General features: G+C 38.1%; 4 protein-coding genes across 6 annotated transcripts; 2 read left to right on the plus strand and 2 right to left on the minus strand.

The window, feature by feature from the left end:
- The first annotated feature begins 858 nt into the window (after window positions 1–858).
- Window positions 859–3,590, plus strand: LOC114762701 (yrdC domain-containing protein, mitochondrial). The gene is made up of 5 exons (XM_028952241.1): window positions 859–1,099; window positions 1,332–1,566; window positions 2,148–2,323; window positions 2,514–2,805; window positions 3,185–3,590. Exons 1-5 carry the CDS (start codon window positions 1,021–1,023, stop codon window positions 3,249–3,251), a joined length of 849 nt encoding a protein of 282 aa, XP_028808074.1. The 5' UTR covers window positions 859–1,020; the 3' UTR covers window positions 3,252–3,590.
- Window positions 3,591–5,552: 1,962 nt separating this feature from the next.
- Window positions 5,553–12,139, plus strand: LOC114762653 (4-hydroxy-3-methylbut-2-en-1-yl diphosphate synthase (ferredoxin), chloroplastic). 3 transcript variants are annotated; one of them, XR_003742272.1, is made up of 21 exons: window positions 5,553–5,698; window positions 6,054–6,282; window positions 6,837–6,994; window positions 7,119–7,225; window positions 7,315–7,415; window positions 7,500–7,576; window positions 7,889–8,008; window positions 8,084–8,314; window positions 8,582–8,698; window positions 8,801–8,878; window positions 8,979–9,056; window positions 9,184–9,243; window positions 9,341–9,403; window positions 9,561–9,705; window positions 10,028–10,166; window positions 10,662–10,739; window positions 10,827–10,986; window positions 11,102–11,200; window positions 11,407–11,511; window positions 11,677–11,833; window positions 11,918–12,139. XR_003742272.1 is itself a non-coding variant. In XM_028952185.1 (20 exons), exons 2-20 carry the CDS (start codon window positions 6,075–6,077, stop codon window positions 11,776–11,778), a joined length of 2,226 nt encoding a protein of 741 aa, XP_028808018.1. In that variant the 5' UTR covers window positions 5,553–5,698; window positions 6,054–6,074; the 3' UTR covers window positions 11,779–12,139. The 3 variants fall into 3 exon arrangements, 2 of the variants coding, with proteins under 2 accessions (XP_028808018.1, XP_028808019.1); XM_028952185.1 differs by having other exon boundaries at window positions 11,677–12,139; XM_028952186.1 differs by having other exon boundaries at window positions 8,804–8,878; window positions 11,677–12,139.
- Window positions 12,140–13,436: 1,297 nt separating this feature from the next.
- On the minus strand, window positions 13,437–20,112 carry LOC114762655 (vegetative cell wall protein gp1). Its single transcript, XM_028952188.1, has 2 exons — window positions 20,092–20,112; window positions 13,437–14,378 (listed from the first exon to the last, which is right to left on the minus strand). Exon 2 carries the CDS (start codon window positions 14,373–14,375, stop codon window positions 13,836–13,838), a length of 540 nt encoding a protein of 179 aa, XP_028808021.1. The 5' UTR covers window positions 14,376–14,378; window positions 20,092–20,112; the 3' UTR covers window positions 13,437–13,835.
- LOC114762654 (protein disulfide isomerase-like 1-4) lies at window positions 16,029–19,983 on the minus strand. The gene is made up of 12 exons (XM_028952187.1): window positions 19,327–19,983; window positions 18,882–19,011; window positions 18,358–18,523; window positions 18,149–18,267; window positions 17,945–18,025; window positions 17,650–17,736; window positions 17,434–17,508; window positions 17,203–17,271; window positions 16,964–17,044; window positions 16,733–16,867; window positions 16,540–16,596; window positions 16,029–16,427 (listed from the first exon to the last, which is right to left on the minus strand). Exons 1-12 carry the CDS (start codon window positions 19,881–19,883, stop codon window positions 16,257–16,259), a joined length of 1,728 nt encoding a protein of 575 aa, XP_028808020.1. The 5' UTR covers window positions 19,884–19,983; the 3' UTR covers window positions 16,029–16,256.
- Window positions 20,113–20,142: the final 30 nt, after the last annotated feature.

Below are 20,142 nucleotides of genomic sequence, written 5' to 3' on the forward strand. Positions count from 1 at the left end.
AAAGCCTTTATAAATAAAAAGTCATATGTTCAATCTCAGTTATAACTTTAAATCATTAATGTTTGTGCATCTATAATTGAAAACAATTGAGAGTTCAGAAGTTTATAGTAACTTCATAATTTAATGGGGGGATGACAATTAAAATTAAGAGTTCACTCTTCCGAAAATAAATAGTTTTAAATTCTTTAGGTACTGATAAATTCAGATGAAAAAAAGAGGAATATGTAGGTCTGGAATTTAAAAGTTTAGAAGAGAGAAATAAATATACAATAGAAGTTAAGTTAGGACTTAAAAGAGAGGAGATATAAACTGAATGTATAATTCTACTTTTTTGCAACTCTCCTTTATTTGAGCGCTATGTAAACTTCAAAGGATATCATTGACCTTAATCTCAAACTAGAAAATATCCTCTTGGGTTGCACGGAAACATTAATATATTGGGAAAATAGAAAGAAAGAAATGGTTCTGTTCTGAGCATTTTTTTTGTCCAATGTATAATAAAATGATAAAAAAATGCTGAGACACTATTGGCAGGCCCAATTTGTTTTGTTGCAGCTTCTTTTTACTTACATCCAATATATAAAAGGCTTTAGGCCCAAAAAATAATTGGCAACGATGGTTATAAGCCCAATGCCAAACGGGGTCATGAGTTGTTATAATTTACTTTCAGCATAGACTTTTTTTTTTTTTGTGGCAAAGAAGTATTTAATTTTCAACTATTTAAATTATTTTTCATACATACATATATCCAGAAAATATTCGTCGGCAAAAAAAAAAATCCAAAAAATATTGAATATCAGCGTTCAGCAGAAATTTATCGTTGGAGCTTTTCCTTCCGCTGACTAAGAACCGATGGATTCCGAACACACCTCCAACATTTCGGGGGAATTGAACCGTAGCATCCATTGCGCTACTTGCATCGCATGTTGCAGCCAAAAAGGGTGAAGCATGTGATCTTATTACCGCGCTTATCATTGGAAATGGCTCCGTCGTTTGACGAAGGACTAGGGTCTAACTAGAATGAATATTGCGACCAGAACAGCTGCACAAGCACCGCCCCTTCTCTGCGCTCGTCCCGTTCCCATCTTCTCTTTCCGAGGTGTCCTTTCCTTACCGTCGTCACTCACTCCCTTTCTTCCCATCTCCATCTTTCTCTTTCTCTCTGCCTCTGCGGATTTTGTTGCTTCTTGCTTTTGCTTTTATTCAACTTCACTCAAATATTGGCCTAAGAAATCACTTTTTTGTGGTAGTCCATTTCATTCAGATATTTTAAGCGAACACTGCACTGGATGTTGAAATGGCTGACTGAGGAAACTGTAATTGTGCTTTAGGTGTCCGCAAGTTGGGGTTTGTGCCCCAGTTAAAACAGAGTTGGAGGCTGAACAGAAAATTGCCCATAAATATGGCTTGGAGTGTTGAGAATTCTGAGGTACAAGTTGAAAGCAAGATTGAAGCCGTTCGTCCAGCAGAGGATGCTTTTGCTGCAGAAGCAGTTGAAGCTTTGAAAGCTGGCAAGGTTATTGCTGTACCCACTGATACACTCTATGGGTTTGCTTGTGATGCTTGGTATGCTATTTGAGTTCATGTTTCCTCCTTCTGCCCATAATCTGTCTGTTTAAAATACTCCGAGCATTGTTATTATTCTTATTCTGGCCGCCAGATCTTTTAATGTGTTGCTGATGGAGTGCTTGTGTTTTATTTCCCCTCCCCCTTTCCTCTTCCCGTTGTAAGAAACATAACGTATTAATTATACTCTTGGAAATAAAGGTAACCTTAAGTTACGTTTCTAAAGCACTTAGACTATTGAGTTACTGTTCTAGCTATTTGTATATATGAGAGATAAATAAGGAAGATGAACAATAGTGACAGACTTCTTGTTGTACCTTGTGAAACTCCCTTATCCCCCATCAAAGCAAGAGGCTATAAGTCATTGTTTTACGTTGTGCTTGTATCATTTCCTTATTTATATCTCAGATGCTATAAAAGTTGGCTCCACATGATTTCCATTATTCTGACTGCTTTTTAAAGTCTTCTTTAAAGAACAAAAATCATATGCATTTCATAAGTTTCTGCACATCTCAATTCTTTGCATAAAATTGGATTTTGTTGTATGGGTAATGAACTTCTTTTATCGGAACATTTTGCAGCTCGTTGGAAGCAGTTAACCGAATTTATGAGATTAAAGGACGTAAACATACAAGCCCCTTGGCAATTTGTTTGGGGGACGTATCAGACATAGAGCGTTTTGCAGTGACTGACTATTTGCCTCGCGATCTGCTTGATTCCCTCCTTCCAGGTCCTGTAACTGTTGTACTGAAACGAGGTGCGAAGTCACATGCCACGATACATACACTAAAAAAAGAATATGGCACTAACATTATTTTTCAAGTGCTTCACGTATTTGTTTAACCAGACTAGATCGGTTCAAGTGGTGAATTTGGACCTTGAAACAGCAATTAGTTTGTATCTTATTCTAAGTATTTGTCTAATAGTATAGTGGGGACTTCTTCCAGGAGAATCAAGCCTTCTTGAACGATCTTTGAACCCAGGATTTTATAGCATAGGGGTCAGAGTGCCTGACAGCAATTTCATTCGGCTCATTGCTCGTAGTTCAGGTACTGCCTTGGCCCTTACCAGTGCAAACCTAAGCGGACAGTCAAGTAGTGTTTGCATCAAGGATTTTGAGGACCTTTGGCGACACTGTGCCTACGTCTATGATGCTGGTTTGCTTCCATCAGGACGCGCAGGTTCCACTATCGTGGACCTCACCGTACCATCCAAGTACAAGATACTCAGAGCTGGAAGGTACATTCTGTTGGGATAATTGAACAGTTCTTTTCTTGTCTTTCAAGTTTGTCAATGTGCTTTCAGAATGGATGTTCATTTTTTTTTTTTTTACCCCCCAGAGAATGGATGTTCAATGTCAGATAGTAATGATACCAAAGATAGGATTTTAGTTAGACGGTGTTTACGCTTCACTGTCAAATTCGGGATAGAATTGGTGGGATTTACATGTTGGTGTGTTTGAGGATGGGATAAGAAAAATAAGTAACACTTGACTCATGGTTTCATGCTAATTTTGTTATTAAAACTTGAGCTTTGGAAGCAGTCTGTTAAATGCTTATGAAAGAGGGTTGCGTTACATTCAAGCGTCTTTAACCATGTTCATTTTACTCTGGTGTAGTGCAAAGGAAGAGACAGTGGCCATCTTGGAGAAGCATTTTCTGGTTGAAGAAGTAAATGAGCGGTGATTGATGTGGAGTGCTTCCATCATGAGATACGTAGTGATTCACACATTTCCTTTAGCTAAATCGCATTTTACATTACCAGAAATGAACCCGTGGAAAGTGTACCTTTATTCTCCAGATATTTACCTTTTGGTCTTTTCCCTTCCATCCAGCCAGTGAAAAATGTTTGAGTTTAATCTTTAAAATGATGGTTTTTTTAAAAAAATTTTACAACATAAATGATGGGTTGTTTGAGCACAACCATAGTGTTAGCATATGATTGAGTGTTTTATTATTGATTGTTTATGTGACTATTTAAACTATGCCTTTGCCTACTTTTAATATAACTTCACCAAATAATTATAAGAGGCTACGATAGACTCACTGGCATGTACCCTCCTCCGCAAAGCTTCGAGCAACTCAGGGGATCGGAGGGAAATTAAAAAATGACTACCTTCTGATGGTCATATAATTCATCTCATTAGGTGGGTGCCATTCATCTTGTAAATGATCTCTTAGCGAACTTAGAGGTTATTCCATGAAGAAATCATTTTTGGGAGATTAAATTAGGAGGAAAACTGATTTACTCTATTTATCAAGTTAGTGCGAATAAAACTAATAATGACAAAAAATAGTTCAACGCCCTGCCTTGGCCTGATGAGATGTCAAACCATTAAAATTTGATTTGATGGGTTTAGGTTGCAGTAAAAGAATTTGAACAACTTTATTTCATAAAATACTACTATTAAATATCAACTATTCAAAATTTAATTCCATGGTTAAGCTGAAAAGTAAAGCGGAAGTGGAGAGAGAATGAAATAGAAAAAAACTGCGTCCACGATTTTTGTACGTAATAAAACAGAATAACAGGGGCTTGGGCTAAGGGAAAAATAAAAAATAAAAGAAAACACGGATTGTCAACTCATCAATTTATAGACTCGGGTAAAGTTTGACGGGTTTAAGGGATGAGTACGAGTCAAGGTCCAATCCTTGACTGCGGACTAAATCACTAAAATAATACCAATAAATAAACAGTACTCACCAATACTTGTTAACAATGTGCCTGTGGGCATGTGGGCTCCATCACTCGTTGAATATTATGCCTATTTAGTACTCTCTCTGTACTTAATATAGAACTAGATTAAGGAAGTTAGATAAGTTAGTTAATTATAAAAATTGTGACACGTTTTTCTTAAAATACTATAATCATCTTTTTTAATACCCCTCTCTATCTTTTACTTGATTATGGTTGATAGAATATCCATAGAGGTAATTTAGAAAAAATTAATAAATATGATAAATGGGTCTTATATTTAGAACCAAAACCAACTCAGAAATTATGTCCTATATTAAGGACTGGAGGAGTATTATGTATTGTTTAATAGTCGTGAATCTCGTGCGTCCCTCTGTTTCCTAAATATCTCGTGTTCCACGTGTCATCCGATGATCTCCCCCCACCCCTTTTTTCATTGGGCCAACACATCCACCCTATCATAATCCTCGAGTTTTTCCATATTACCCTACGGATCGATTATCAATTATTCTTCGTTGATAGTTGATTCATACCATTTCCACTGATTACTTATTTTCCAAATCCAAATCTTCCCTTGACCGTTCCATTTTTTTAAACATATTTCGTTCTTACTTTTTTCTCACATGAAGAAGGTGGCGGCTTAAGTTTTCTCTTTCTTCACTCTTTCGCGCCCCTCATCCTTTCACTTTCCTTATTTCTGCTTTGAGCCCTCCCCCTTCATTTATTTTGCCCAACTCCCTTGTTTATGATTCATTGCACCAAATCATCCCAATAATACTGGGTTCATGTATGAAATCATATCCCACCTTCTATACATTTAATTTTGAAATTCCAGTTGTATTCACTGACAGCTATTATTCTTACTCCAAGTTGAATTATCCAATTTTAGTATTTTGCTCATTACTTGCTTTAATTTTGGATACAGTGATTTTTTTGTTAATCTATTTAAAACATTTATGTTCTTAGACACTCAGGTAATGCAAACAACGTATCACATTAAAATCATTTAAATGTAAAATAAATTAGTTTGGTTTCCCACATGTGGGGCTGTGGCCTGTGGGCTTATGTACCAAAAATTATGAGATTGTATTCATAAGGACGAAGGGTGAAAATGATCGAAAAATAAATGATTAGTTGGTTTCAGAAGAAATTAATGAAAATGCAAGGACCTAAAGCGGGAAAAAAAAATTCCACGCGCCCAATCTTCGTATGGCGACTGCTGAATGCAATTTAGGTGAAGCTATGACTCGCTGACCACGTTTTTGTCATCTTCCACCACTCGTCCCGTTTGCCTCCATTCTTATTGCTGTATAATTTTGATGAAAATGGTTGCGATCAGGGGCCTCTGACTCTCCTTCCTCACTTTAGATCCTCCTCTTCACTCCCGATCACCGATATCTCCCTACTAGCATCTTAAGGCTCGATACCGTTAGTTCCGGTAAAGCAATCCCATGAAATGCTTTTGATCACCTTTTTTTGCCTTTCTTGTTTGATTCTTTTTTAACGTATTCATTTTCAATTTGAGAGGTGTTGGGTGAAGTCTTCATCATGCATGTCTTTGGTTTTTTAGATGAAATGCCTGTTCAGTGTTGACTGATTTTTTCCCCTCTCGTTCTTGTTTAATCTATTGTGCCATGTGACGTTGAACTTTATCAAACGAGTTGGAACATATGAATAGTGAGTTGTTCTGAAGTTTTATGCTCTAAAGCAATGGAAGATTGGTTTCGAGATTCTAAAGAGTTATTCATTGTTCAATTAATTACTGTTTTCTCTTCTTTCTAATCTTGATGCAGGTAAGGTGTTGCGCTTGAAAAATGGCTACTGGAGTTGCGCCAACTTCGTTTTCTACCCTCAAGGGCAGAGATTCGAGTTTAGGATTTGCAAAAGGCATGGATTTTGCAAGAATATCCGATTTGAAAATTATGAAATCTGGAAGGACAAAGGTCTCAGTTATACGTAACTCAAATCCTGGCCAGGATATTGCTGAACTTCAATCCGCATCACCAGGAACTCGCCTCATAGGTATACTGTTCTTGATGCTTTTCTGCTTTTTGCTCTTCACCTGATAATTTGTTTGAACGGCAATCATCGCTCTTCACCTATTATCTTCCCTTGCAATTTCTCTGCAAACGTGGTTACAGCATTGGAGAATGGTTTGCTTTTAATTTTTACTTCCGATTCATTTGTACCGAACGCTGTCAATCAGTCTTTGAGTAATCTATCCAATTGTTGATGACTTGCTCCACAGGTTGACGTGTGACGGCTGCAAACCTATTTCCATTGTCTTTACAGATTAAACCTTACGAAAATGCAGTTAACTAATATTAACTTGAAATCCGTCCTTGTTATTTCATGGATTTTCGTTAAATGGGTTTTGGCGCTAATATAACCGCCTTCCTTATGTTTTGTAATCTTCGGACTTTCATTCCTCAGTTCCCACATGGTGTTGCTCCTAAAACTTTCATTCCTCTGCATGGGATATTAGATATTGACATCTCTAGTTGCCATTTAGGTGTTTCTTCTCAGTGGTTATTCATTTTACCTTCAACTGACTATGGATCATGATTCGAATGTAGTTCCTAGGCAAAAGTATTGCGAATCGTTACACAAAACTGTCAGAAGGAAAACAAGCACGGTGATGGTTGGAAATGTGGCCATCGGAAGTCAGCATCCCATCAGAGTTCAAACAATGACTACAACTGACACTAAGGATGTTGCTGCAACCGTTGAGCAGGTCTTATGCTTACAAGACAAGTTTCTGTTCTAGCACGGCTATCCCTTTCTTTTATGTTTCCAAAATTTAACTTGCACTTAGATACAGCAGGGTTGTATATTAATCTTCTATTTATTCTTGTTAGGTGATGAAAATAGCAGACCAAGGGGCTGATCTTGTACGAATAACTGTTCAGGGGAAGAAAGAAGCAGATGCATGTTTTGAGATCAAAAACTCACTTGTGCAGAAAAAGTATGAACTAGTGTTAGCTATTTGGATGTCAATTTATCAAGTCTTTACTGTGTAAGTGTCCAACATTGTCTTTATTTAACCATGTCCAGCTATAATATTCCTTTGGTGGCGGATATACATTTTGCTCCTTCTGTTGCTATGCGTGTTGCTGAATGCTTTGACAAGATTCGTGTTAACCCTGGAAATTTTGGTATGCCTCTATTTCTTTGTTTGTTAGTCTTAGTTTCCCCCATCTTTTAAGGCGCTCTAAATTCATGATGGTGGTCTTCTGCAGCTGATAGAAGGGCTCAATTTGAAAAACTTGAGTACACAGAAGAAGACTACGAGAAAGAACTTGAACATATTGAACGGGTAAAAATTAATCTTTCGTTGTTTTCTTTCCCATTCTATGATGAAGTGCTACAGTATGCTATTTTATGAGCCCTTGTTCTTCCATTCATGATTCATCCTTGCTGTGAAGGTGTGTGAGCTGTTAGAACTAGTAGTTATAATTTTCCAGGGAGTTAATGCTCATACTGTTGAAGTACATATAAGCTAAGGAGTGACCGGTGTGCCTGTAGTTACCTTGAATTTTTTGAAGTCCTCTCTCGATATGATACTTAAATTGATTACGCTGCAAATGAAATATCGGCTTTTTGACCTATTAAAAACTTTAAATGCCAGGTTTTCACACCATTAGTTGAGAAATGTAAGAAATATGGGAGAGCAATGCGCATTGGGACAAACCATGGCAGTCTTTCTGATCGTATAATGAGCTACTATGGTGATTCTCCTAGGGGAATGGTGAGAGTTATTTCCTCTCTCTTTATACAGAACATTGTACAGAAGCTTCCTTCTTACCAAACAGTCATTGGACAGGTTGAATCTGCTTTTGAATTTGCGAGGATATGCCAGAAATTGGACTTTCACAATTTTGTCTTTTCTATGAAAGCAAGCAACCCTGTTGTCATGGTCCAGGCATACCGTTTACTCGTAGCTGAGATGCATGTTCAAGGCTGGAACTATCCATTGCACTTGGGAGTTACCGAAGCTGGTGAAGGTGAGGATGGGCGGATGAAGTCTGCTATTGGAATTGGAACTCTTCTTCAGGTATGCTTGAATATTAAAAGGATATTCAGGAAGAAATATGTGCTGATGTATGATTCCCTTCTCCATGTTGTTTAGCATCCATTATAGTGTGTTTTGATAATATTCTGTTCATGAAGCCTCTGCAGAAATAAGGTATTTGCAGTAGATACGAGGTTTACAACATATTCATGACCTGTCCCTTCTATGGAACATTATTCTTCATAGTTTGACATTTTCAGGAGCATCATATGCATGAAGTTATACCATTCGCTACCGTTGTATGTGCAGGATGGATTGGGTGATACAATCAGGGTTTCTCTCACAGAACCACCAGAAAAGGAGATAGATCCTTGCAGAAGGTTGGCAAATCTTGGAATGAAAGCTTCTGAACTCCAGAAAGGGGTGGTATGATTCAAAATAATGCTTCAGTTTAACATGTTTAAGTAGTCAAAAATCTGTCACTCTGGAAAAGCTAACAAACTCTTAATGGTGTGGTGCTACATCCAGCAGGAACCTTTCGAAGAAAAGCACAGACATTATTTTGACTTCCAGCGCCGATCTGGTCAATTGCCAACGCAAAAAGAGGTTAGATTCTAAGCTTGCTGAAATTGTTTTAACATCATTGTTTCATTACTGCACTTCCCATATGTTTATAATAGGTAATTGTCTCTGTATCCTGATACAGGGTGAGGAGGTGGATTACAGAGGCGTGCTGCACCGGGATGGTTCTGTTCTCATGTCAGTCTCCTTGGATCAGTTAAAGGTAAAATTTGCATTACATTTCCCTTGTTACTCTCTTATCTCTCTGGCAGTCCATCTTTCTATGGCGGTGCATGTTATTTTATTCCTTCTTTCTCAGGAGGTAAGCATGTATTCCCTGGTTTCTGCAGATGCCAGAGCTCCTCTACAAGTCCCTTGCAGCCAAACTCGTTGTTGGCATGCCATTTAAGGTTTTTTTCCCACTATTCTGTAAATGAAAAAAATATGGTATGTTAGCTTTTTTGAGTGACATGGGAAGGTATTGATAAATTTGGCACTTTTTTTAAGGATCTGGCTACAGTAGATTCAATCTTGTTGCGAGAACTTCCTCCAGCAGATGATGCTGAAGCGGTAAGAATCTTCGCTATGGTAGCAACTAGCAAGAGCAGCACTGACTATACCAGTTTGCCTCGTTACCTTTCAAACAATTCGCTGCACTGTCAGTTTATCATGACAGTTTGAGTGATATATTTCCCTTTGTTTTTCCTCCATATGGCATTGTGATCAGCGACTAGCTCTCGAAAGGCTGATAGATATAAGTATGGGCGTTATAACTCCTTTGTCAGAGCAGTTAACAAAGCCATTGCCCAATGCCATGGCTCTGGTGAATCTGAAGGAACTATCTACTGGTGCTCACAAGCTTTTGCCACAAGGTGTTCTTCAGCCTAAGTTTCTAATTAATTATTATTATCATTACGTCTAACTAATTGACATGGACTTTCTGATAAGAAAACTTGGACCTTGTCTTGAAAACAGTATAGATCTCCTTGATTTTTTTGCGTGCACTCCTTATTTTGAATTTTAACATAAAATAAAGGGGAGATCTAAACCAAGTTAAAATTTAAAATGTGCGAGGCCATGTAATTTTATAACTTGATTTTCTTAGGGTAGTAACAAGTGACATTTATTCTAACATCGTTCTCACCCATTTCAAAGCATGCATCTAATATGTTTTGGCCATTTACGACCTCTTAGGAACACGTCTGGTTGTGTCAGTACGTGGTGATGAGTCTTATGAAGAGCTGGAAATCCTCAAAGGTGTTGATGTTACTATGCTTCTCCATGACCTACCTTATGCTGAAGACAAAATTAGCAGAGTGCATGCAGCAAGGAGGTGAGAATGTCCTTCATTTAGTTGAAGAAATCTGGCAACATGAACAAAATCGATCTCTTGAGGGCCTTCCTTGCATATGACTTAAGTGCTAGACTCTAAATAGTCAATTATATTGATTAGTGAGTAACTTACATGGATCCAATCTGCAAGAAAACAGGACTCAGTTTTGGTTTTACAGATCACACAAAGCCTTTCTGTCCTTGATATGCTTCTCATTGGCTGAAAATCCTTTTTCATACAGCAGAAATCAATGTGTGTAAAGAACATGCAGGAGTGTCCAGACCAAGTTATCACATGATTGCACATAGGCAAAATCAATGCCAAATTTTTCTCCTTTGTCCTGGGACTGTATGTGTTAGTTTCTTATTGACAGACTGAGAGATCCAAACAAGTGTTCTATGTGGCAATTCTTCTGTTCTACATTGTGATTTTGTATCATTATATTTTCTTTTCTCATATGCTAGTTCTCATTAGTGGCATTTCTATTGACATCAGGTTATTTGAGTACCTAGCAGACAATTCTCTGAACTTCCCAGTCATTCATCACATTAATTATCCCATCGGGATTCACCGGTATATTTTAAGACTTGCATTGTGGCCTTCTGAGTTGAGATGCGGAAATACATAGTCATGGTAAAACTTTATCCTTTCTACTTACAGGGATGACTTAGTGATTGGTGCCGGTGCAAATGCCGGAGCCCTTCTGGTTGATGGTCTTGGAGATGGTGTTCTCTTGGAAGCTCCAGACAAAGATTTAGATTTTCTGAGAGATACGTCTTTTAACTTGCTGCAAGGTTGCAGAATGAGGAACACTAAGACGGTAAGTTTTTTTTTATCTAAAAAGGGCAGTATGTATTTCATCATAAACAAGACCTATTTTGGATTATAGAAGCAGGACTCTTGATTTTAAATTATTTGCCTAACCTGTGTTGCAGGAATATGTGTCATGCCCATCCTGTGGGAGAACTTTGTTTGATCTTCAAGAAATAAGTGCGGAAATTCGGGAGAAGACATCACACCTGCCCGGTGTTTCGGTAATTACTTATTTATCTGGTCCTTGGAGGACCCGCGCTGATATTTGAGTCTCCTGTAACTAGACTACGCACTACGCCACACAATGTGAATTGCTTGCTTATGCACAAAACAAGAAACAGCTTCTTTCCAATTCTCTTAGAATAATAGGGAAGAAGATAAGTTACGGAAATACTATGTTGCATAATTTAAATTTCTCCTTCTTCAGATTGCAATTATGGGTTGCATTGTGAATGGACCTGGAGAGATGGCAGATGCAGACTTCGGGTACGTGGGAGGTGCTCCTGGAAAGATTGACCTTTATGTTGGGAAGGTAACACGTTGGATCTTTGGTTTTGAAACTCTATATACATCAATTTCAGGTCTCTAAAATTTTAGCTTGATTTGAGAATTTGACGGATACGAGAGCTATTTTTAGGTTGTAAAACCTTAAAATCCATGCTAAATGATGATATTGACGTAGCGTAACTTGATACAGACTGTGGTGAAGCGTGGGATTGCAATGGAGGGAGCAACCGATGCACTGATCGATCTAATAAAAGAGCATGGTCGTTGGGTGGACCCACCCGCAGAGGAGTAAAAGTACTGAACTCATAGACACCGACGGTAGTGATTTGCTGATGGGAAATTAAACAGTGAGATTCTTAGTTCATAAGATCCGTTTTTTTTTCTTTTGTTTTTTTTTTGGACTACCTCAATTGGGTGGTACCCATTTCCAGTTGGAGCCATAAAAGTCTGGAGTTAAACGCAGTAGCGACATAGGAGTAGAATGAGGAGTTTCCATTGATTCCCCATTCCCAATTGAGGCTGAGCTGAACAGCGATGAGAGGTTTCCATGTTATACAGGTCTCTCATTATTGATGTTGATTCCTGGAATCCTACGAACGTGCGACCTTCACATATATAAATTAGGATGCATTCCAATAATTCAGATTTTTTTATATGCGGTCTTGGATCTGCGCCTTTATGCCTTAGGAACCTAGTTTCTTTTTGTCAAATAAAATCATAGTTAAGCTATCAACATTAATTAAAGGAGAAGTAAAGGTGAACACGATCCCTTGAAAATAACAAGCTACCAGGGAGTCAACTACCGGTAGGAAAAAACACTGAAGGGCAACACGTCCCTCAAGAGCGCGAGGCCCACAAAACAAACACTACATATATATGTTGAAATATAGTCTGGTGCCCTTTGTGCGCCTCGGGTCTATTGGCGTGCCTTGGGGGCTTTACATCTTAGGTGTCGTCACATGCTTGCCATGGAACACTGAATCGCACTGCGTGTTTTCAGATACTTTTTCAATCACATTTCCAAACAGAATGCTAATGTTCATATAGTCGTTGGGGAATTTTGATTCGTTGATGAATATGTTTCTTCTTTCGGTTGCAGATTGCTGTTTACCTTTTAATAAAATACAACTAGATATTGCTATCCCTTGATTGATTTAAGTATATTAAAAAAATGAGTTATTTGTAGTAAATATATTTTGTTTTTTACAAAATACTTTTATTAATCATGTGTATCAGTTAAAAATATCGTTTAATGAAACATTTAACACATGCAATTATTATAATAATTAACTTGAGAAAAAATATAAAAAATAAAATGAATTAAAATTTTATATTTAAAATCAAATTGAATGTAAAATTAATGCGTAAAGTTTTCATTTCACTTGTCCAACGCGTCTCTTTTTTTAAATTTTTTTGTCACTCTCTAAGTACGAACAAACCCAGCTACCGAGAAAAAATATACAAAATGATAAAAGGATGAAAATTCTCCCAAAAGCAAAAGCAATTGGAAAAAATTATTAAAAATATAAATTAAAAAACAACATATATCAAGTACAGAATGATTATTTTTATTGACAACAATGAATAATAAATTACTCTATAAATTTTATTATGGGAAAACTGTAGTTTAAATATCTGGTGATTATGATTTTGCCCGCCAAACAAATGTCGCTAAAGCGTGAATAGTAAATACCGTCATAGAGTTCGGCTGAATCGTTTCCAGCATCACCCGTGGGCCATGACCCAGGCATACAGCCTGCAGGGGGCCCCAATTGGCGAGTGCCAATTCTCACCCCCGCCATTAAAATTCGTGCCGCCTACAGCTGCTATCCATAACATATTGACGACTTCACAGAGAATGTATTAACCAATTCAACTATGAAATGAAAATGAGATGTGAGATTTTAGAATTACAATCAACCAACCGAGAGCCACTGTTGCTCGTACTACCAACTTCAATTTCTTTCAATGCTCGATTCCAATAATAAAAGGATACATAAGGAGTCCTATAAAACTGCCAGGAGTGAATAAAAAGCATAGTTGCGGTAGAGACCATGGAGGAATCGTATTGATCGTAACATAATGAATTTTCATCACATCCATTACAATCGGTACCAACGAAAAATCAGAAAGTGATAGTTTGAGATCGGAAACAAATGTTTCAATAGTCACAAAATCACCGACATAAAGAATCTCGAATGAATATGAATTCCTATCATCAGGTAGGGCCAATGTGATGAATATAACATGGAGAAGAGTATAAAAAAGAACCTATTGTAACAATATAGAGACGGCTGGAAGAGCATAACCTCCGGGCAAAAGCAATGAGATACAATTGTATAAAGCATCCTACAGAATCTCTCTCCTAGCCGCGTGTCCGTACTGAGATCGCCGGATATTCTGCTGGCGCTTCCTGTATACCAAAGCCGCCAACACAACCACACCGGCCGCCGCGATAACTCCAAGTGCTACACCGGCCTTCTTGCCAGCATTCATTCCTCCCGATGAACTGTCCACTAGACCTTCTTCGTCGGCTACACCAGTGTGGCTAACTACATCACCATCAGCAGGCTCCGGCGCAGGAGACGGAGACGGGGACGGGGACGGAGACAGGGAGGGAGAGAGCGAGGGAGAGGGAGTAGGACTTTGATTGTCGGGAGAAGGTGCGGGAGGCGAGAAACCCAAGGGTGAACTGGCAGGAGCAGGGGAAGGAGCAGAAGAGGAAACGAGAGGAGACGGAGACGGAGCCAGAGACGAAGACGCAGAGACGGCGGGCAAAGAGGGGGAAGGGCTGGGGGAGATCTGAGGTGGACCGGCGGAGACGCTGATGTGAAGTAACGAAGAAAGCAGAAAGAGCATAGGAAAAGAAAATCGAGCAGGAACTGCCATTGCAGAAGAAAATTGAAAATCAGAAGCAAGAGTACGAATGTAGATCTGGTAATTGAAGAACAAAACTGGAAGGAGAAGGACGGAAGGTAGATCTGGGAAATTGGAATCTATCTATCATATATATATATATATATATATATATATAATGTAAACGCGCAGGTTAAGAAGACGGTTAGGGAGAGGCAGGACTTCGGGGAGGCGGGAGGGGCATATATCGGAGGGCCTAAATTGAGGGGTACGCTAGGATATCAGGCCACTCAGATCTTGACACGTCGAAAGAGATAAGATGCTGGTTTGAAAAACAAGCTAACAAAATATAAGTTGCATGTGAAATGTGAATGAATGGGGAGTAGCGAAAGATTATGAATTATCAATTCATGAAATTAAAAGAGCCTCTCAGAGCTTTAAATACGCCACAAATCCGAGAGATTTCACGTTGTTGCTCTGTCAACTTCTTCTGTCATTACTTTATGAAGAATGTTTAAACATGAAGGGACAGTGATTTTGACAATTATAGTCCCTCTTCTTCGCCAACAATTAGTTTTACTTCGCTTAAATTCTCAATCTATTTTGTTAGAATATAGTTAGGTTGGATGGAAAATAGTTGTTTGACTTTAGTTAGGCAAATTCTAGGGTTCGAATTTTATATGTAAAAATTATATGAGGAAAGATATCTTTAGTTATACATGATAGTTGTATAAAAATCTAGAACAATGATATCACCAGATAGTTATATCAAAATGTATTTCTTTTGGTGTAAATAAACTCTAAAATGTGTCATACATATTCAAATTAATTTGCATTTTATAAGGCGGATCTTTCATATATCTCATGGAATCTAAGAAAGTGTGGGCAGTAAAATATAATTTGTATTAAATTGATATTAATATCAATATTAATGATATTGACTATGACCGTGAAAATCAAGGGTTTAATTGGCATTATTTTTGCTCTATTTGTATGCAAAATCTTTGCATTTAATTAATTGTTCTCTCTTTTATTTATTTACTGTCAGTTACTTATTTTATACGCGAGGATGACCTGGCGGCAGACCCCATAGCTGTCTTTCTCCATCTCCTTCTCGCATCTTTTTTTTTTGGGCCATTCGTTCTCTCAGGTCATGTCATTCAAGCTGGGTTTTTCGTCATACTCCCAGACCAAATGATTTTCTATGGTTTCGAACGTCCCTTCATTTGAGGAGTCAAAAATCATCCTTTTTGTTTAAAACCGTGAGTTTACCCCATGAACATATGGATAACAGTAGAAAAAAATGAAAATAAAATGATAATATAATATAATAAAAAGACACATTGTGTTATCTTCAAGATCAAACCAAATTACTTAGAATCCAATATAATTTTTATTCACAAAAAGTTTTTTGAAAAAACCGATGAACAAATCGTAACAGTAGATATTCTGACTATTCACTTGTGAACGCCGCCGGTAAATTACATAGAAGTCATATGAGTACGAACAGCACAACTTAGATAAAGTTTCATAGACGCAAAGATGACGATGAGTTTGTTATTAAGCTGAAGTTGTATTGATATTCGATGCCATGGTTCAAGGATGCAGATCATTTTGGATTTTCGGAACTCGCTGGTAGTTGTGCAGTTTGATTCAATTGTTGATTATTTATTTTACCAAAAAAGATTTTGTTAAACCACAATATAGGGAGGCTTCTTTGAAAAAAGCCACCCGAAAAGGATCTAAAAGGTTTAAAGTTGGCATCTATTTAAGGAAAAAGGAAGTGTAGAGTATATAACTATGTCGCCTCTATTTTCTCCACCTTCCGGACCCTGTTCTTCATCTTCATATTGGGACAGAGGAGAGGGAAAATTGGAACTTGGATTTTATCTAAAATAAGATACTGAAATATCCTCACAATTCATCCTTCACATCGTTGCTGCTACTCTGACTCTGACTCTCCTTGGCACCAGAACTGGCGGATTTGGCACTTGTGGTTGGTTTCTGAAGCTTGAATGGGATTGCTGCATGTTTCTTTAGGAACTTGTAAAAGGCTACCACTGTACGATCTGTATCAACCGTAATCTGTGCACAAAAGTGAACCACACATATAATCATTATTCAAAGATAAGAGCATACATATATGTTACCAGACTAAAGGAATTAAGGAAATACACTGATTTTACTACACACATACAGGGTCAAAACTCTTGTTTCCAGCTGGGAAGAAGAGAATGGTGGGGAATCCATCAGTCTGCAGAGAACACATAAATAAACATGCATTAGCTACATGGCACTTAGCATATAAGTTGGGCCGAAGATGCCATTCCAATAGTAAAGCCATAGCAGATTCAGTGTGCTAGATACATCATGTTAAATTTGGAGTTTACCTTTGCCCTTGGATGCTCATTTGATGTTCCGTCCATCTTGGCTATGACGAGAGACTCAATGCCTCGTAGATGTTTAGCAAGCTTATTGTATGTTGGTTCCAGAGCTTGGCAATGGCCGCACCAGGGTGCATAAATCTAGTTTTTTTCCCAGATAACCATTACATTAACCTGGATAAGGTGCAGACAGCAGAGGCAAACATGACTTGGCAACGACAAGTGTCAGAATTGTACCTCAAGGAGAACATCCTTAGACTCATCCAAGACAATCTCGTCGAAGTTATCCCCGACCACTATTTTCACATCCCCCTCATTCTGTCATCAAGTCAAAGAAGATGTTAACAGGTAGTCGATGGAAAGGTTGACCCCACTATCATCTTGATATTTGCGCAATCATCCAAAATTTTCAATAAACTATTGAATATGCAAAATGGTTGCGCACTTGATGGCTAGGAGAAAAAGTAACGGCTTACATTTTCAGGAACTGGATCTGACTTGTAGAAAGGTTTTAGCTTGTCTTCAAGGAAATCGTTCCCAAATGCCTGAAACAAGACAAGGATCACCCACTGGTTTTAGCCACAGTCCTACCACCACGGTGTCCATAAACATAGAATGGAGCATATATGCATATTCCACACCATGTTGCAGAATGTCAGTACAACCACCAGCAGGGTTGGAGTGGGACAAGGAAGAGAGAGAAGTACCTTAATTTTGTCAACAGTCACTTCTCCATCAAGCACAAATTTCTTTCCATCGTCATTTCCAGTGTATGCAAGTACCTGAATTGGGCAGTTCAGTGGTTAAATTTACTTCCGAATAAATCAAAGGATATAATCCTTCATAATACTAATGTCAAGTTAAATGAAATGAAATGAAATTTCGAAGAAATGGAATGCAGAAGGGGGAGAGAAAAATAGTACTTTTGGAGCATTCCCACTGATTCCAAAGAACTCGGAAACTGGCTTTCCAACATCTTCATTATCCAGTTCCACATGTACAAAGATCAGCTGCAATACATAATTTTAACTTGAAATAAATTATTGTCCAAAATGAAGAATATGTTTTAGGGCAAACGATTAAAATTTATGTTTTTTACGTAAAAAATTACAGGAATTCAAAGTTATTATTTTCTTATTTCCTCTTTTACCTGATACATTTGCAATTCGGAAAAAGAACTCTACAGAATCTTAAAAGGCTAGCCTTAAACAAATATACCTTTCCCTTGAAAAATTTTGCTGCTTCTTGGAATACTGGGAGTAACTTCTCTGAATCATTTGAAGTCACAAAGAGCAACAGCTAAAGAAAGAGTTTCGCACGCATGAAATTGTCAGTAAGATCACTGGGTCCTTCTTTACAAATTAAAAATATACAAATAAATGTTTCTTCCTAGAACGACAATATATTATATTCATCAATTACCTGTTTCTTGATCGGGTTGTCAAAAACTGATGGGGCACTTTCCCTTGTAAAAGTTGTGACCAGAGGAAGTTTGTTCGAGAACACAAATTCTGCTATTGCAGATTTTACAAATTGGCCATCTGCAGAGACATGATGAATACATATCAAATTTTCTTGGAAAAACACCAGATCTTCAGCCAAAAGAGATAAAAACAAAAAAATAAACAAACCAAAGTGGTTCAATTTCTCCTCCTCTTTCTTGAGCAGGACCAAAGCAGGGCGCTTGACATTTGGGTCAATATGGAAGAGCTTTGCCACATCAGGATTAACAGTTTGATAAAAACTGACATCATCCTCAAGTCGGGATGCGGCCGCTAGCTCTTCACTCTCAGGACCCTGCATAATTTGATGGAATAAAATAAGGTAAGACACTAACAAATTCAAAGATTTCAATTCTCAGACCCACCAATTTGACCCAAGTAATCGACCACGACGAGTTGACTGCTTACACAAGTTTGTCAGCTCAAACAGATATTCACTGGCTGAGTATGCAATTCAACATTATGATAATATTTCATTGTGAAGTGACAAAACCATCTTGAGAGATCTACTTACAAAAATATATCATTTCATGATTGGTTCTGACAGCATGATCCTGACTCGTGTTGACATGTTTTAAAGGTGACACAAAATCAAAACAAAAATAGAAGACCCGAGAACAAATTAACTCTGCTCAAGAAATCCGAATACTTACCACTAGAGAGTTGAGAACCCCCAAAACAACTTTGTTTTCAGAGGTCAGTATGCGTTCGGCATCATCCAATGTAGTTATATTGGAAACACCGGGTCCTATCTTCTTCTTAATCCAGGTTACTATAGCGTCTCTGCAATTTAATAAGAAATTCAGGTCCAGTAAAATAATTGTAAGACTAGCTCAATTCAAACTTGCCGAGGTACTCAAGATTTAAAAATTATGGAAATTTACAGTGTAAATTATGTCTCCATTCGTTAGCGCAGAGCAATTTCATGGTTTCACGATTTCTTGGCCATGAAATTGTAGTAAAAAAAATTCATTTTTTTTAAATCCTCAATTCCATCCCAAGTCCCAATCTGAACGATACTCAACAATCAAACAGACCAAAATGATGGCAATCGTGAAAACAAAAATAGCCGAATCTAAGTCAAATTATCGCACTTACTTGGTCCTCTGGCCATTATAAGGCTTGTGAACCCCATCGACAAAGAAATAGACTGTGGGGAATCCCTGAATTTCGTACTCCTGGGCTAATTCATTCTCCTCCGTGGCATCCACCTTCGCCAAAATCACATTCTCGCCCTTCAACTCAGTGGCGGCCGCAGCATACTCTGGAGCCAAAGCCTGGCAGTGACCACACCAGGGCGCGTAAAATTCCACCATCACAAATTGATTTTTCTTCACAACGTCACTGAAATTACTCTCCTTCAATACAAGAACATCTTTGTCATCCACCTCGGGTTCTTTGTATTCCTCCGCATCGGCATCCGACTCGTCGAAGCCGGAGAAGTCCTCAAAATCATCTTCACCGACGGAACCATCGTCGAAATGATCCGGATCTGGGTAATGGTGGGAGGCAGAGCTATCATCAGCTTCTTCCAGAAAGCTGAGATCTTCGTCATCGTTGTCGTTTTCGACGGTCTTGCATAAAGTGAGAGAGAAGGAGGACAAGAGAAGAAGAGAAGTGAGGAAAAGAAAAGCAACGAGTCGCCGACGTAGCATTCTGGAGGTGTTCAAGCTTCTCTGTGTGAGAGTAAGATCTCTCTCTCAGCAACCTGCAGCGCAGCTTTCCAGAGACTTGGTAAACCAACGGCGCGAGTATCAGTTTTTGTTTTGTTGTTTTGGACTTCAAGTAGGAAAACTTCCCGGGTTCTCAAACGACGCCATTCATTGCCGTTTAGATGCACAGCAGCTTCAGTAACCCGGGTTTTTCTCATTTTCAGATTTTCTTGATTTCTTCCTTCTAGCATTTCCATAATTA

Source organism: Neltuma alba, unplaced genomic scaffold, assembly GCF_004799145.2.
Source record: "Neltuma alba isolate B1F8T4 unplaced genomic scaffold, ASM479914v2 tig00011239_pilon, whole genome shotgun sequence".
NCBI classification, from domain to species: Eukaryota; Viridiplantae; Streptophyta; class Magnoliopsida; order Fabales; family Fabaceae; genus Neltuma; species Neltuma alba.